Consider the following 18,681-nt stretch of genomic DNA (forward strand, 5'->3'; position numbering starts at 1 on the left):
AGCCTTATGTATGCAGGAGTAACCAGGTATAATACGAAAGACAATAAGATATATAAGTTACAAACTACACTAAATAATCAGAACAGCGGTCGGCACCCCATGGTATATAAGCAACCAATATAGCAGAGAAGTATTGTAAATTGAAACTATTGAGGAAATAGTTGACAAAAAAAAAAAAAAGACAATAGAGACACTGAAAGAGCATGAAAATAAAGAATTGAGAAATATATTACAGATTAAAATAAGAATGACAGATAAGAGGAAATACCTCTTTCAAAGAACCTAATAGAAAAAAAAAACATGCGGAAGAGAGAAAAGACTCCCAATTAGACAGCAGTATTAGACAAATTGGAGAAATTATTGTAGAGGCATAGTCCTTATACAAAAAAAAGACGTAGATGTTGATGTATTTGGCAGGGATCACTGAATGCCAAGCTGATGATTCCATAAGTGGTCCCCAGATGAAAAATTCTATCCTCTGAGAGAAGGCGCAACTTTTAAAATCGCTAAGAACGCATTGCCAAAGCAGAAATAATGTTTTAGAATGTTCAGTACTTTCAGAAAAGTCGAAAATCATTTATGTATACACCACAATGATAATTGTAATAATAATGCACTAGAATTAGGTACATGAAATGGCTCATGTAAAATCGAAAGCAAACTTCAATAAATCAGTATACGTTTTCTTTACAATTGTTCATAAAAAGTATTTTTTTTATAATCATTGTTGAAGTGAAACAATTAGATCTTATTAGGCGTGGTTCGTGCTGTACCTATTCTATAGTACCAATTTGTGTCAGGTTGACAATTGTTATCAAATAGTACAACCATTTTTCATCAAGAGTGTATGGAATTGAATAATATTTCTTAATCGGATGTAAATTGAATTGGAATTTATGAAAAAAAGGACATTCGAAATAATAAAAGAAAAACTATTCAATTAAACTTGCGTTGTTATTTGTGAAAACGGTAATATAAGATAATAGATAAAAACATTAATTTCAGAAAATATCCTCCTTTCGAAAATTTTATGTGCTGTTTCAGCAATATTTGCCAAAAAAATAAGTAAAAATTTTGCAAATTTGCTCAATATCAAATTTCTCACACCTTTCAAGATATATCAACGTTGAGCTGTTCTCTTTACGTCACCTTTGCAGTATAAGTGCAATTAAATGGTGATGTTCGTGTAGTGTCCTCAATAACTGAATTCAGTCAGTATTAAAATAATTGAACTTGATGTTCACCTCGTTCTGCTCAAAGGCCACTTACGCAATTATTCAAAAATTATTGAGTGTGGTCGATATATTCTCTACCAAATTCTTGCAAATACCTGATTGGTAGTAAAACAAGTTTAGTAGCTTCTGGTCTTTAGCAGCATGATAGTCGTAAAAGTCTTATTTTTTACTGTTCTAGTGAGTTCGGTGATTTGTGCCGAATTTCGTAAGTTTTAGATTAGACCACTAATGTTTATATTTAAAAAAATATATATCCTTTTTATTTCTTGTTATACAATTAGCCATCACATATCTGAAATAATTGGAAGATATAATATACTGCTTAGAATATTCTATTATCATGAATAATAGTGTACTCACTTGAAATTGATTTTAATTGGGGTGTTTCAAATATTTAGAGTCACTGGAAAATTTTTTCAGTTCATTTTTTCACAAATGGAGTTATTTGAGTCGATTTAAAATCCCATAATATTGAATTAAATTTACTTAGGTTTTTACTATTGAAATACTATCATGTTCACAGGTGATTTCTCATGAAAATTATGCCTGTAATTCTCGTAGCATTCACTCGGGACGTGTCAAAAATTTGAATACTAATTTCATCATTTGTTAGATTGAAATAGTAACTGCAGGTTTTTTATACTTTTTCGGGGATAACTTTTTTTATTTCTGTATGGGTTTATAGGTTTAACCAACCTCAACCCTGATTACTCATTGAATAAATAATAGTTATTTATGCAACAAGTGCAAAAATGTTTATTGCACGTCGAGTGCAATAAACAATTTTTGCACGAGTTGCATACAACATTTTTTCTACGTTCATGCAAAAAGCAAAAAATGATTTATTGAGGTGCGGCACTAGGTGTAGGAAAATGAAAAGCGCAACTTGAATACTTTATTATTAATATCGATTTGCATTGGAACAGGAACTAATACGTTACGAACAATTTAACTCAAACTTTTTACCCGCAATGTTGAAAGTGAATGAACAATTGGTGCAATTTTCAATATGAATATTTCGTAGTGAAGTACTTTTTAAATCCACTTCTTGATTTGTTACTGCTGTAAACGTACTAGTACTTGGTAACTGTACATCATTATTTCCTTCAGGCTGAAATATTTGTTTTGCAACACTGAGTTTGTTTGCATGTGATTCCTCTACGTATCCCTCCGCTACTGAAGACGATTTCCATCAGCACGTTGAAGTAGAATGACAGATGAGTTCAATAAAAACTTTATTGCATTAGTGCAATAAAGAACTTCTTTTTCCACAAAATATAATTCAATAAAGTTTTGCTTTTTGCATGAATGTAGAAAAATATATAAATATATCTATGCTTTTGATGATTCAGGGGGATGTTATATGATAATTCTGCAACAAAAAAAATCGAGTAATTTGAACGATAAAAGTAAAAAGGTCCTTTCAGAGTGTTAAAAATTGCATCAACCTCTACCGAAAATTTTACCTTTCCTTTTTTATTTCATATACACAGGGTGAGTCAATCCATCGGTTGATAACTCTTGTAAATTTTGGGCTAGAAGATAAATTCAAATTTTGACGGAATCGACAGACTTCAGCGCATAAGCTTAAAATATCTTAGACTCTGCAGGCTGGTCCGAAAGTGGTGAAACACGATACAATCCAGTTTTTTCGAAAGAAAATGCCGAATTTTTAAAAGTTTTAATCTCCATGAAATTCTGAGATTGAAATAACCCACGTTTTGTATAACATAAAATTTGTTCATTCTCTTTTGAACAAAGAGATAGGTATCGGGTTTTACTACTTTCGGACCAACCTGTAGAGTCAAAAATAATTGAAGCTTATGCGCTTGGTATACTGTGGTTTTCCTTAAAATTTGAATTATTCTCCTTGTCCAAAATTTACTAGAGATATCGACCGATCGAGTACCCTTTATAAATATAAATATATAAAATTATTTCAGCCTCCACCTTCAAAAGATGTAATCGAGCAGATCAAGTATGTCTGAAGCAGGCTATTCAAGAAGCAATTCCTAAATTTGCAAAAGGTAAGAATAACAGTGAATTATTGAAAATTCAAATATTTTTATACATAGGTGTCTATCCAGTATAGCGCACATAATTAAAATAATGAAGGATTGTTTCTGTAAAAAGAAGAAAAACATGAATTTTGATTCGGGGGAAATTTTTTTCAATAGTGAATTCAAGTGTATTGAATCAATCCCATCGACAGATTGAAACTTTCTCAAAAATCTTAAATATCATGCATTCTGAAAATTAAATAGCAAGACTCTCTTATAATAGCTCTAAAAAAATAAGTTTCATTGATGAAATTATTATATTCGAATGTTTATATGAATTGTTCATAATAATTATGAAATTATATATTCGAATATTTTCAAGGGCGCCAATTCCCTTGTTGATTTTAATTCATGTTGTGAATTCAACCGTTTTTTTTGTACCTTCCACTTTATACCTACTTATGTAAATCTCGTCTAGTTTTGATATCAGTTAAAATGCAAATACCTGATGGAGTCACTATTGTGGATATGAAGTTTATTATTGACTTATTTTAGGGCAATGAATTCAACATCTGATTTTTTTTCAAAAAAACTTGAATGGCTGGATAGATTGTTGTTGTTAATGAGGAATTTTTTATAGACCGAAATTCCTGCTCTGGTTTTTTAAGAGGTGAAATACGAAAATTGGAGGTCTGCTACAGACTCAGCCCCAAAGATTTGTCTTAGGCCATATTAATTTTTTTTATGCTACGAGGAAATTGAACCTTAACATTTTTTGTAACCCTTTTTTGAAAATATTGTTTTTATTTGAATATCAATGAGTTGTATGTCTTTTTAAAATTGATATTCGTTGCAGATTATTGCTATAAAGAAAGTTAAGGACCCTCAAATCATAATAATTAAGACGTTGCATTTACAATTCCGCAAATCAAAAAAAAACATAGATATAAGAATTCTTGAGGCTTGGGTCAAATTTTTGGGGCTCATTTTTATATGTTCAATTTCTGCTGCATTCTGTCCTGTATAAATTCATTCAAAAATGCGATTGCAATATGGAATTCTATTGGAAATTTTCATTTTCGCAATCAACTGTCCACTAAACAAACGCTGATATTCTAGCAGGACAACGTATACTGATTGGATTATTAGGTATCCAATATAACCAAAATAAGCTATTGAATATTGTTTATTGATTGAATCGATCAACTGTAATTCTATTAAATTGGGATAATGAAACACCGGATTTCTGAACTAATATATTGAATTTGGCTGTACAAGTTACGTGTTTACAAGGTAACAGCTACGAGCGTACTGGTGATACCACGATTTCCTGGGGATGTTAATCGTCGCCTTGGATTCTGCATACCAAAGCGCAATCCAGGTCCCTGATTGGTCCACGTATTTGTTCCTTGCCCTAAGATGTGGCTTCAACATGACCATATGTAGCGACAATCTGACGCCAAGGATGCTCTTGTTCTATTTTTAGCCCTCGCTGTACCGGCTGGGGTTGGTTTTTCGACCTAAATGCGTCTTTTTGAATTTTCAACTGCCCATAAAGTTCGCGTGAAATTCACTTGACGCAACAAATATACTGATAGTAATATAAAGAAATTCATGAAACAAGACCATAGTTCAATTCAATTTCGTGACTAATTTAATTATATCTAAACTTTCTCAGGTTTCAAATCATTAGGAGTTCCTGGAATAGATCCCTTAACCATTCCACTCATGGAAATACCAGGTGGTAATGGAGCGGTGAAGATATCGCAAAAAGTTACTGATGGTAAACTCTATGGACTCTCAACGGCTGTAATTGACGATTTCATGTGAGTTCTAATCAAACTTTGAAGTTCGTAATTTTTTGCCTGATTGACACTTACCATTTTCACCTTATTATATCCGTTAATCTTAGAGGACGTCAGACTTACGTCATAGTATAAAAGCTGAAAGTTTCTATTCACAATTAGGAATTGCAACTAAAAAATTTAGAGCATATTGCATAATTATATATGGTGTTTTTTTAGAAGTATATAACTTTAAGTTGGCATTACTGTTCAAGATAGCGACCGATTTAACAGCTGTCAACTGATTTATTCTCAGTTTGGTTTGGCAATGCATCATGAATAGACTCACGCCTGAACAACGCTTGCAAATAGTGCAATTTTATTTCGAAAATAATGGTTCTGTGCGGAATACGTATCGCGCACTACGTCTATTTTATCTTTGACAAAATCGTCCATCAGAACAGGTGAATGGCTACGTCAACAAAAAAACTGCCGCATTTGGAGTGAAGCTAATGCTCAAGTGTATGTCGAAACACCGTTAAATCCAGAAAAACTGACTGTTTGGTGCGCTTTATGGGCTGGTGGAATCATTGGTCCGTACTTCTTCAAAAACGATGATGGCCAGAACGTTACAGTCAATGGTGATCGGTATTTAGCCATGATTACTAACTTTTTCGTTCCTGAATTGAACAACCATGATGTCCAGGAGCTGTGGTTCCAACAAGACGGCGCAACATGTCACACAGCTCGTGCCACAATCGATTTATTGAAAGACACGTTTGGTGACCGCCTAATTTCACGTTTTGGACCTGCGAATTGGCCTCCAAGATCTTGAGATTTAACACCGCTAGACTACTTTCTGTGGGACTATGTAAAGTCATTGGTCTATGCGGATAAGCCACAAACCCTTGACCATTTGGAAGACAACATTCGCCGTGTTATTGCCGATATACGGCCACAAATATTGGAAAAAGTCATCGAAAATTAGACGTCCAGATTGGACTACATCCGAGCCAACCGTGGCGGTCATATGCCAGAAATCATATGTAAAATGTAGTGCCCCGAAATTATCTTCCGGATAAATAAAATTCATGTCAATCGAATAATCCATCGTTGTTTTATTGCAATTTTAAGTTCTATAGCTCTAAAAAAACACCCTTTACAATGGATACAAGAATTAAAACTCTAAATAAATGAAAAATGTTTTTATACCAGGTATCCCACGAATACCGTTCATTGGAATATTTTTGGGAAGGAATCGAAACTCACATTTGCAATTTTGGAGTTAAGGTTTGACTAGAGAGATGACTCCCTGTGAATTTTTTTCAGATTCGTGGACTGGTTTCACCGGAAGTGACACCAACTTTTGTATTTTAAATTAGCCCCATATACATGTGGGATCCAAATTCTTAACACCCGACTGAATGATACGCTACTGACTTTACGAAACGAGAACTACACGATCGACCCTAAAAGGTTGCCCTATGCAGATTTATCGATATAGGAAGACGTAAGGGGAAGAGGTACTTGAGACTTCGACGTAAGATAGTAGACGGACATAGTTAGGATTCGACGTTAGAGACGAGACGGGAAAGGTTAAATAATTCGACGTGATAGACGCATAGAATTCGACGTAAAATAGTACGCAGGGAGTAAGATAATTCGACGTTAGATATAGACGGATCAACGCGAATAATCAGACAATTAGACGATAGACGAAAGTTCAGTGGCTGTACATTCAATTGACGTGAATTGTACATTGTGTAAATAAACATAGTTAAGTTCCGGCGGCCTTTTTTATATAAACCCCTAGACAACCATATAAAAACCCTACATTTTGGGGGCTCGTCCGGGATAAAAGAAGAAAACCCCAACATCGTCCGGGATAGAAGTGAAAAACCCCTACATCGTCCGGGATAGAAGTGAAAAACCCCTACATTGTCCGGGATAGAAGTGAAAAACCCCAACATCGACCGGGATAGAAGAAGAGAACCAAATATTTTGAAGAATCATTTGGAGAAGACATCGAAATCGACGTAGAAGTGTCCAGAATTTGCGACGAGGAAGAATTGCCAGTGAGTCAATCAACAATTGGGAATACGGAAGAAGCCAGTACCGAAGGTGTAGACGAGTGAGTTTTGATCCAGTAGACGAAAGGACCGAAACGAGATCAATTTTCCGCAGTAATCAGAGGATGAATGGTAAAATTGTATGCAGACTTTCAAGGTAGGACGTTTATCTTTCCAATTTCCATTTTGTGAGGCTTGTTGAAGAAGACGACCAAAGAGGAGACTTTATATTTGTTTTTTTTCATATTTTTGAATTTTTAAATTACTTTTGAACATTGTCCATATTTGTGATTATTGATTTGATTTATTTTGTGAGAATATACAGCCATTTAACGTTCGCTATTAGTACGAATTTATGATAATTTTGAGTTGAGATAGCATAATCGAATAAGTATTGATTTTAAAGTTTTCTGTTTTAATTTGGCGGTTTTCGTTCATTTGAATTTTCAGTTTTTCATTGAATATTGATTGAGTATTGTTTATTAAAAATGTCAACTTTGGGCGATATTACAATTATTGAAAATCAAATATCCAATGCAACATTATCTGCTGTCAAAGCATTACATTTTATTTGTTTCGGTGATGAAGGCGAATCGCGAAAGGTCCGTAGAGCGCTACGTAAATTTTCGGGTTTTGGATGGGACAAAAACTCAGACGATCACTTGACTAAAGTACAAGACGTTTATAAACAACTCAAACTCCCAGACCTGATAACCGTTTCCAATATGCTTGGCTTGGATTATAGTGGAACCGATGACGTAATTATCGATCGTATATGCTCATTTTTAATAAAATTCGAATATGGCTTTGAACAAAATGATGAATCGGAGAGAGATGACGAAAATGACGACGAGACGGAAAACACTGACGACGAGACGGAAAACACTGACGACGAGAATGAAAACAGTGACGTAGAAAAATATTCCTCAAGACATGACAAATTCAATAGACGACAAATTATGAAAAAACAGAGTTTTTCATTGACTTTTCGAGACGTGGAAGATAGTATCAAGTCGTTTGACGGAAAAGACGATTATCCAATAGAAAGATGGATCGAGGATTTCGAAGAAATTGCAGAAGTGACGGGATGGAATGACTTGCAAAAGTTAATATTTGCAAAGAAATCTTTGAAAGGTCTCGCGAAACTATTTATACAATCTCAAAAAGGTATTAGAACCTGGAGTATTTTGAAGAGAAGATTGATTCAAGAGTTTGAAGTCAATGTAAATAGTGCACAAATACATAAAATTTTGATGTTTAGAAGGAAAAGACATGACGAAAATGTTCAAGAATACGTATTGATCATGAGGGAAATAGCTAGTCGAGCTAATATAGAAGATGAAGTTATCATTCAATACATCATAGACGGGATACAAGACGAATCACCAAATAAAGTCATATTGTATGGTGCCAGAAACTTTCCAGAATTCAAGGAAAAAGTGAAACTGTATGAAACTATTTCCAAGAAACAACCTGTAAGAGATATTAAACCTTTCAAGATCAAAAGAGACGGTATGAGACATGAGGAAAAAAATGAATTTAAGAAGGTATATAGAGAAAAAATCAGTTATCAGAATAGGAATGATAAGCAAGAACTTTGTTATAATTGCGGAACCCACGGTCATAAATCCAAAGAGTGTCCAGACAGAAGTAAAGGCGTGAAATGTTTTAGTTGTAAGAAATTTGGTCATTTATCATCGAACTGTCCTGAAAAAATTTCACAACAGACTTATACCTCTAAAAATGTGAATACTATGAATATTGTACCGCGAAATGCAATTAAATTGACTTTTGACGAAATTAAATTATCAGCATTATTTGATACCGGCAGTGATATAAGCGCGATTAGACAAGACGTGTACGAATTATATTTCAGAGACGATTTGCTTTCGAAGGATAATATCTTAGTTAAAGGGATAGGATCAAATCGGGTTAAAACATTAGGTTCAATCAGGAAAAAGGTTGAAATAGACGGCGAAGAATTTGATTTATTGTTTTACATTTTACCTAAACCGGCTATGGATTTCCAAGTTATAGTTGGAAATGATTTATTGAAGCAAGCAGAAGTACTCATAAGAGAAGAAGGAATAGTTGTACACAAAATAGAAGAAAAATTCTTGATGAGTATCAGAGTTGATGAGAGCATAGTAGACGATGAGATTAATTTGACGCACATAGACGATAAAAAACTCAGAAAGTTAGAAAAACGAATTATTGGAGATGTTAAGTCAAAAAATACGATGTCTACTAATTTTGAAGTACACAGAGATGAAGAACCGATATGCATAAAACCGGAAAAGGAACATGAAGAAAAACCGTTTGAAGAAAATGGATTATTAGAGAGAGTGAGAATAGCTCGAAGAATTAAGATGAGAGAAAAGGAAGATATTGTGTTAGCAGAACTTATAGAAAAAGAAGTGGAGAAACAGTTTGACGAAGCCAGAGAAAATTTGAGAGGAGAATTTCAAAAGCAAGGTAAAGATCGGAAAAATTATAACGCAAAAAGGAGTAAAGCCGTATTTTACAAAGAAGGTGACATAGTTGCGATTGGAAGAACTCAATTCGGTACAGGATTGAAAGTGCGTAAGAAATTTTTAGGACAATATGAAGTGGTCAAAGTGAAGAGAAATGACAGATATGACGTAGTTAAGATAGGAAACCACGAAGGACCCATTCGGACATCGACTTGTTCGGAGTATATGAAGCCTTGGATACAGTATGAATCCGAGTCGGATTCTCAGTAGGATGGCCGAGTGTGGGATCCAAATTCTTAACACCCGACTGAATGATACGCTACTGACTTTACGAAACGAGAACTACACGATCGACCCTAAAAGGTTGCCCTATGCAGATTTATCGATATAGGAAGACGTAAGGGGAAGAGGTACTTGAGACTTCGACGTAAGATAGTAGACGGACATAGTTAGGATTCGACGTTAGAGACGAGACGGGAAAGGTTAAATAATTCGACGTGATAGACGCATAGAATTCGACGTAAAATAGTACGCAGGGAGTAAGATAATTCGACGTTAGATATAGACGGATCAACGCGAATAATCAGACAATTAGACGATAGACGAAAGTTCAGTGGCTGTACATTCAATTGACGTGAATTGTACATTGTGTAAATAAACATAGTTAAGTTCCGGCGGCCTTTTTTATATAAACCCCTAGACAACCATATAAAAACCCTACATACATATTAAAATAAAATGATTTCCCTATAAAATTCTTAGTTGTCTCAATTTCAAGTTTTCGAATTTCTGTCAGAAAATTCTATTGTGAAATTGCGAAAATAAATTCGAAAATAACACCTACATTATTTTTCAATGTAGATTCCATTATGACTATAAAAAAAATGAGGTTCTACCTTGTTAAAATTGAGTTTTCGCGTTTTCAAAATTGCCAACTTTGACAATGCTTTGTTGACCTTCTGTATCATGATTTTTCATTTTGACTATTTTGACAGAAGCAATATTCTTACTTCTTGTGAAAGCCTAAAAATGATATTCTTTCGAATGAAAAACCATGAAGATATTCATGTTTCTACAGAGCGCAATTTTCAATTTTATTTTCGTGATTTCAAGTTACAAAAGAAATTCGACAATTCGACAAGCCAAACAATTTTAAGGAATCTATTTTCATTATAAAATATGGGGCTGTCCATTTCAAAAACGAAAAAGTTGGTGTCACTCACGGTGAAACCGAAAGTTCCACGAATCTCAAAAAATTTACAGGGAGTCATCTCTCTAGTCAAAGCATAACTCCAAAATTGAAAACGTGAATTTCGCATCCTCCCCAAAAATATTCTCACGTATGATATTCATGAGACACCCGGTATTAGGTGTCCCATCAAAAAAAATATATCGAAACACTCGAGATGCTCGAAATTCTTTCAGTGAGTATCGAATTTGAGTCACCCTGTACCTATACGGCCAGTCGGATGAACGAACAAAATCAAATTTGAGAACGGATTCATCATCAATGTGTTAAACCTTATCATTTGAATATATTATTGACTAAAAATTCGAATCTCACAGATATTGTGACGAAATGTTTCGCAGAACGAAGGCTCAAAAACGATCTCAAACGGCTGCTGATTTTATTCTTCTAAACTTATTTATTCTAGATTCGATGTCATCAAAGTCGACAATGCAAAGATTGCATGGAACTTCCATATACCGAATATAACTCTGAAGGCTAATTATGAAATGACTGGCCAGATTCTAGTACTTCCGGTCAAAGGCAAAGGAGTTATGAACATACTTTTAGGTAATTCGACATATTTATTTATATTTCTAAGTATTTCAATGCTGAAATCGGCTAAATAAGATAATTTCAATAAAACATCAATGCACATATCTGCCGAAAGATAAAATGCACTATTTTTGAGTTTGGCACTATGTTAAGTCCCCACTCCTAAAAAGCAGCTCAACCCAGTAAGTTGATTTCGATCTTTTGCCATTTTAAAGCTTTGAAATGTGGATATTTCATCGTATGTTCAGAGGGATTACTATCATCCACGTATTTGTCAAACATTCTTTTCCACTCTGGCAAACTTTATACGGTGTATGAAGTTGTACATTCAAGTTATCTTCTTTCTTTTTAGGAAGCATATAAGTAAAGGGCAGCACTGTAGCAAAGTCGATTATTTTTTCGAAATATTATAGTTTTATCTCTTTTGTAATGATTTTTGTAGGATTTTTTCACGAATAATTATCGGTGCTTTGTACAGGTTGGCCCAAATCGAACAATTTTGAATGGGAACTCCTATTTCTATATTAGATAGACGAAAAAAAACCTTTTAGCTGTTGACAATTTTTCATTTCTGTAAAAACATTCTTGTGGCAACTTTTTACCAAGATATCGATGACGTTAATTGAGTTTTGAGCAAACTGATATTTCATAAGATTAACTATGAAATTTTTTTTCAAATGAGACACCCCTTATTTTTCTACCTATTTCGATAGAAATGAAAACAACTTTTCCAAAACTATAGCATATTATTTTTCTGAATTGATGTTCGAACTCCCAACAGGTGGCCGGATAGGTCGCCTGACCTTACGTCTATAGGGAAGATTATTTCTTTTAATCTTCCCCAAAGATAAAAATTCATAGACTTTAGTCAGGCGACCTACAACTTCCGGTTATACCGAAAATAGACTACTACTTACTCTATGGCTCACCCAGTATGTTATTTCATCATTAGATAGCTTTTTTGATGACAATTTCAGCAATATGCCATAACTTGGGTAAACACTCAACGGTTCGTGAGTTAATGTTATTCTTGAGAAAAATGGGGGCGACAAGGACCCACATTTTTTTTAAATATTTCTGCAGAAAAGTTTTTTCGAAAAAACCGTTTTACTTTTCGATCCTTCAAATACGTAGTATAATAAGATTATTCGCGGTTTAGATCGAAAACGTACAGGGTGTTCATGAGAGATCAAGAAGTTAGACAACTCTAATTCAACAAAACTCAAGATTTTCAAATTTATCATCAAATGATGCAATAATATACTGGGTGTGCCATTTGAAATTAGAAGCAGTCTGTTTTCTATATAACCGGAAGTTGCAAAAATCTAAAAATATTTTATAGAGAAAGCTCGTTTTCTCAAACCCCAACATGCAAAATTTTCAACACAAACTCATGATGAGTTCTCTATAAACTTCCCTATAAACGTCTGATAGACCATCGCGGTGAATCACCATGTATGTATATGTAAGACTTTACTACAGTACAACTTTTATTTTCAGAGAATGTGAAAGGAGATGAAAAAATCAAGGTAGTAACATACACGAAAAACAACCTACAGTACATTAAAGTAAATGACACAGTTCTCAAAATGGATGCTGGACACGTCACTTTCAATCTGGATAATGTATTCGATGGTAATAAACAACTCAGCGATCAAATCAACCAAGTGATGAATGACAACTGGAGTGCGGTATTCGATGAAATAAAGGATGGTTACAACGATGCCATAAGAACATTTATGGACCATATTGTAAATAGCTTTTTCGCTAAATTTGCCGTGTCTGAAATTTTTCTGGATTAGAGGTGTTATAAAAACAATTTTGTTGTTTTATGAGATTAAATAGCTTTCAAATTACTTAAGATGTTTTATCTTTCAGAGGTGAGTTATCTGTTTGAAGATTTCGATAACTTTCATTATTTCAATTTTGTACAATTGTTCTATAAATAAATAAAATATTATGAATTCCTTCTTTTAATAAATATGTGAAGTAACCAAACCAACAGATATTCTATACTTTCTGATCGATCTCAAACTGTCTGAACGAACAATAGAATTTTGGCCCAACCAACCTAAGGAGACTGGGTACGAATGAAACAGGTGGCGGTTGAAACAAAATGAATATCTCAAGAACTGTATGTCGTCCAAGAAAAGTTTCAAAAGATGAAGATTGAATATCAAATGACTTGTGTGATACCTCTTTGAAATCACTATAAAATAGACAATTTATTGGTGTAATGTGCAGCAGTAGCTCGGTACATTTTTTTTTCACTACGATAGGCTAAACTTCATGAACAAAATAATCCACTACCAAAATTTCCAATAAAAATATTTCTCATAGCCCCCCTTTGAAATTTTCGGAGGATGTTTTTGATGTAAACGTTAAATTCATTCTTCAGCAATATTTTACTGAAAAAATTAACCAGAAAGATGTAAAATTGTACCAACCGTAAGGAAAAAACAATTGAAAGGGGAAAAAACTCATTATTTTCCAAAAAAAAAAAATATCTCGAAAACGGTAAGACTTTTATAATGGGAATTTTGTCATAGCAGGTGGGTTATACTTTGATCTACATTCTCCCTCGGTTTGACATGGTCTTTACGGGACACTCTGTATAACGAATAGTTTCAATAACTATAACCAAAGCACTGCATTTAAATAATTCAATGAAATTTCACTGAGCTTGATTTTTATTTTAGGACGAACGTCCAAGAATGTTACTATGGAAATGATCACAATATGGCAGGAGGCGACACAACAAAACGATTATACCACGTCGTCAATTAGTATATTCACTTATCAATACTCCGTAACTACGAGAAATTCACAAATTTTATTGGTTCATCAGAACATGAGTTGTAAAGGATGTATTTTTTAGAGCTATAGAACTTTAAATTGCAATAAAACAACGATGGATTATTCGATTGACATGAATTTTATTTATCCGCAAGATAATCTTGTGGCATTACGTTTTAAATATGATTTCTGGCATATGACCGCCACGGCTGGCTCCGATGTAGTCCAATCTGGACGTCCAATTTTCGATGACTTTATCCAACATTTGTGGCCGTATATCGGCAATAGGCGAATGTTGTCTTCCAAATGGTCAAGGGTTTGTGGCCTATCCGCATAGATCAATGACTTTACATAGCCTCACAGAAAGTAGTTTAGCGGTGTTAAATCACAAGATCTTGGAGACCAATTCACAGGTCCAAAACGTGAAATTAGGCGGTCACCAAACGTGTCTTTCAATAAATCGATTGTGGCACGAGCTGTGTGACATGTTGCGCCGTCTTGTTGGAACCACAGCTCCTGGACATCATGGTTGTTCAATTCAGGAATGAAAAAGTTTCATGGCTCTTTACCGATCACTATTGACCGTAACGTTCTGGCCATCATCGTTTTTGAAGAAGTACCCATAAAGGGAACCAAACAGTCAGTTTTTCTGGATGTAACGGTGTTTCGACATACACTTGAGGATTAGCTTCACTCCAAATGCGACAGTTTTGTTTGTTGACGTATCCATTCAACCAGAAGTACGCTCCATCGCTAAACAAAATCAAATGGACGTAGTGCGCGATACGTATTCCGCACAGAACCATTATTTTCGAAATGAAATTGCACTATTTGCAAGCGTTGTTTAGACGTGAATCTATTCGTGATGAATTGCCAAACCAAACTGAGAATAAATCACTTGACAGCAGTTAAATCGGTCGCCATATTGATCAGTAATGCCAACTTAAAGTTATATACCTCGAAAAAAACACCCGTTGTAATCAGTTATAATATCACAAGACCATAGACAATATCCGATTATACACCGAGTCCCGAGACGTAGTTCGCGAACTACGTCGAGTGAAGAGGTTCGTATAATCGAAATATATTGTCTATGCTAAAGTTGTTATTCGTTACGATTATTTAACGAATAATTTCAATAAATAAAACCAAAGCACTGCATTTTGATAATTCAATGACATTTCACTGAGCTTGCTTTCATTTTTTTGGTGAACGTCCAAGAATGTTACTATGGAAATGATCCCAATATGGTAGGAGGCGAAACACCAGGGCCCCCGCAACCGCGCGTGCAACGCGTGCACCGCACGCGGGCGCCACTCTAAAAGGGCGCCAAAACCTCTTATAGACCGCATGAAGAACCGATGGACCAAAGGTTTTCGAAAAAGATTCTTTCAAATTTTTCCACAATTTTTTTTCCAAACTTCTTTCTTGCAATTTATACAAGTTTCCGAACGTCGCAATCGGCATGAAATAGCCAGATATTGGTTTACAAAAACGCATACTCGATGCTAATCCTAGGGCATTTTTTGCGCTATGTGCTGCACACAGCTCAAATTTAACTGAAAATGATGCTGCTAAGGTTTCAAATAAAACACTGGACTCTTTTGATATTGTAAAAGAACTTTATATATATTTCTCTTCATCCACAAAAAGATTGGAATGGTATGAAAAAGCATGATCCTCAGTTACGTCTAAAACCCCTAAGTGATACTAGATGGTCAAGTAGAATTGATGCTAAAGTTTCATTTTATTCAAATATGTGATAGCCTTTTAGAAATAGCAGAAAATGATACTTTTAACATAAAAACTAGACATAAAGCAAGTTCTCTTTTATTAAATATTCATTCTTTTAAATTTATTTGAAGTATCATAATTTCTTATGATGTTTCATTCCAGATTAATATTGTAAGCAACATGATGCAAAGTGTAGCGATTGACATTAAAGTGTGCCAAAACCATTTGAAGAATTTAGTTGATCATTTCAGAAATTATAGGGATGATAATGTTCTCGAGGAAAAACTTGCGGGAGCTGGAAAACTAGCGGCTGTTCTTGAGATAGATCAAGGTTTTTTTCCATTATATACTGAAAGACGAAAGTATAAACCAAAATTGTTCGATTATGAACAGACGGAAGATCCAAAAATCGCTTTTAAAATAAATTTCTTTTAGAAAATAATTGATCAAACACAAAGTTCCTTAAATAGTAGATAACGTTAACGTTTTTTGTTTTATTTGTGATATTCTTAAATTAAATGACAAATATGTATTGAAATGCTGTCATGCTCTTCAAGCTAAACTGATGACAGGAAAAAAAGAGACTGACGTGAAAGAAAATGATTTATTCAACGAGATAAAAGCCCTAAGATTGTTTTCATTATCTGAAGCGAAAATCCTCTTTAAATTCTACAATATATTTTTTAAAATAATCTTACTTCTTCTCTACCGAATCTTAGTATTGCCTCAATAATCCTTCTCACTTTACCTGTGTCCTGTGTCTGTTGCTTCTGGTGAGAGATCATTCACTGAATTAAAAATTTTTAAAAACTATTTGAAGTCTACCATGTCCTAAGAAAGATTTTCTGGATTGGCAATCTTAGATATAGAGCAAGAGATACTCGATAAAATTGATTGATTGATAATATAAAAGAATTTGCAGCAGCCAAATCTAGAAAAACATCCATTCAATTTCTGGATTGATCCTAATTAAATGTTTATGCCTTTATGAATAATTTATAGAAGAATACAGCTTAAGTTTTGAAACACATTTGAAATGTATTATGTTACAAATAACACCATAAAGTTCTTAAGGCAATGAAGGTTGCTGATAGATTTTCAACCATTCTACACTAAATTCTCAACAAAACTTCAAAAAAAAAATTTCCGATTATACAGTAGTACTTTTCTCCACCTCCCCCCTTTAAGGGGCGCCAAAATATGCTCCGCACGCGGGCGTTGATGTCCCTTGCGGGGGCCCTGCGAAACACCAAAACGATTATGCCACGTCTTCAAGGGTATATCCACCTATCGATACGACGTAACTATGGGAAATTTACGGATTCTAATGGTTCATCAGAACATGAGTTATAATAGTTATATAATCGATGTAATGTTGGCATGATTGGGTGAAGTTGTTTTTCATATGACATAAAATGACAAAATTCGATTAGTTATGAGAACTGTCAAAAAATTTTCAATAAAATCGTACCTTCCGTTCTCCGTAAAAGTTTAGGAATGTGACCCACCCTATATATTATCTACCGATTGTGTTTAAAAATTGTAATTGCATGTTTATCATACTCTAGTAGTAACGGGTGTTTTTTTTCGAGGTATATAACTTCAAGTTGGCAATACTGTTCAAGATGGCGACCAATTTAACAGCTGTCAAGTGACTTATTCTCAGTTTGGTTTGGCAATTCATCATGAATAGACTCACGCCTGAACAACGCTTGCAAATGTGCGGAATACGTATCGCGAATTTTGTTTAGCGATGAAGCGCACTTCTGGTTGAATGGCTACGTCAACAAACAAAACTGCCTCATTTGGAGTGAAGCTAATCCTCAAGTGTATGCCGAAACACCGTTACATCCAGAAAAACTGACTGTTTGGTGCGCTTTATGGGCTGGAGGTACTTCTTCAAAAACGATGATTGCCAGAACGTTACAGTCAATGGTGATCGGTATAGAGCCATGATTACTAACTTTTTCATTCCTGAATTCAACAACTATGATGTCGAGGAGCTGTGGTTCCAACAAGACGGCTCAACATGTCACACAGACACAGCTCGTGCCACAATCGATTTATTGAAAGACACGTTTGGTGACCGCCTAATTTCACGTTTTGGACCAGTGGATTGGCCTCCAAGATCTTGTGATCTAACACCGCTAGACTTCTTTCTGTGGGGCTATGTGTAGTCATTGGTCTATGCGGATAAGCCACAAACCCTTGACCATTTGAAAGACAACATTCGCCGTGTTATTGCCGATATACGGCCACAAATGTTGAAAAAAGTCATCGAAAATTGGACGTCCAGATTGGATTACATCCGCGCCAGCCGTGGCGGTCATATGCCAGAAATCATATTTAAAATGTAATGCCACAAGATTATCTTGCGGATAAATAAAATTCAGGTCAATCGAATAATCCATCGTTGTTTTATTGCAATTTAAAGTTCTATAGCTCTAAAAAACCACTCTTTAGTTACTTACAAAACTAATATCAAAAATAATTGTGACAAAACTGTAAAGAAAATCAGTACGTATTTTTTTTTTATAATTGAAGAAAATTGATATTCGCATCTCCAAGAAACATCGCAATACGATAAGTCCGTTCCTTCGGGACATTATCTTTGCATATGGCACAGAATTACGGGTTGTTGAATATCGCCGTGGAGAATTATCGCGGTGAAAGAGCCGTAAATCCTCTAAAATAAAGTGCTCCTTCGTACAACATTACAGCTCAGTCTGACGAGGGCAACGGTTCGAAACTCATAACTTTCGGCTCGATTCATAAAGTGTTCTAACTGAATGCGAGCATAAAATAT

General features: G+C 34.5%; 1 protein-coding gene across 1 annotated transcript; it reads left to right on the forward strand.

Moving 5' to 3' along the window:
* Nucleotides 1-1,191: 1,191 nt before the first annotated feature.
* LOC123683232 (circadian clock-controlled protein daywake-like) lies at nucleotides 1,192-13,201 on the forward strand. The gene is made up of 5 exons (XM_045622134.1): nucleotides 1,192-1,440; nucleotides 3,179-3,262; nucleotides 4,914-5,061; nucleotides 11,218-11,360; nucleotides 12,846-13,201. Exons 1-5 carry the CDS (start codon nucleotides 1,377-1,379, stop codon nucleotides 13,145-13,147), a joined length of 741 nt encoding a protein of 246 aa, XP_045478090.1. The 5' UTR covers nucleotides 1,192-1,376; the 3' UTR covers nucleotides 13,148-13,201.
* The last annotated feature ends 5,480 nt before the right edge of the window (nucleotides 13,202-18,681 follow it).

The sequence above is a fragment of the Harmonia axyridis genome, chromosome 6 (assembly GCF_914767665.1).
Source record: "Harmonia axyridis chromosome 6, icHarAxyr1.1, whole genome shotgun sequence".
NCBI classification, from domain to species: domain Eukaryota; kingdom Metazoa; phylum Arthropoda; class Insecta; order Coleoptera; family Coccinellidae; genus Harmonia; species Harmonia axyridis.

Excerpts from the sequence above, each read along its gene's own strand:
- LOC123683232 (XM_045622134.1), top strand. The coding sequence starts at position 1,377 with ATGATAGTCGTAAAAGTCTTATTTTTTACTGTTCTAGTGAGTTCGGTG. Across the intron at positions 5,062-11,217 it reads GCTGTAATTGACGATTTCAT|ATTCGATGTCATCAAAGTCG; the intron begins GTGAGTTCTAAT and ends TATTTATTCTAG. Across the intron at positions 11,361-12,845 it reads AGTTATGAACATACTTTTAG|AGAATGTGAAAGGAGATGAA; the intron begins GTAATTCGACAT and ends TTTTATTTTCAG.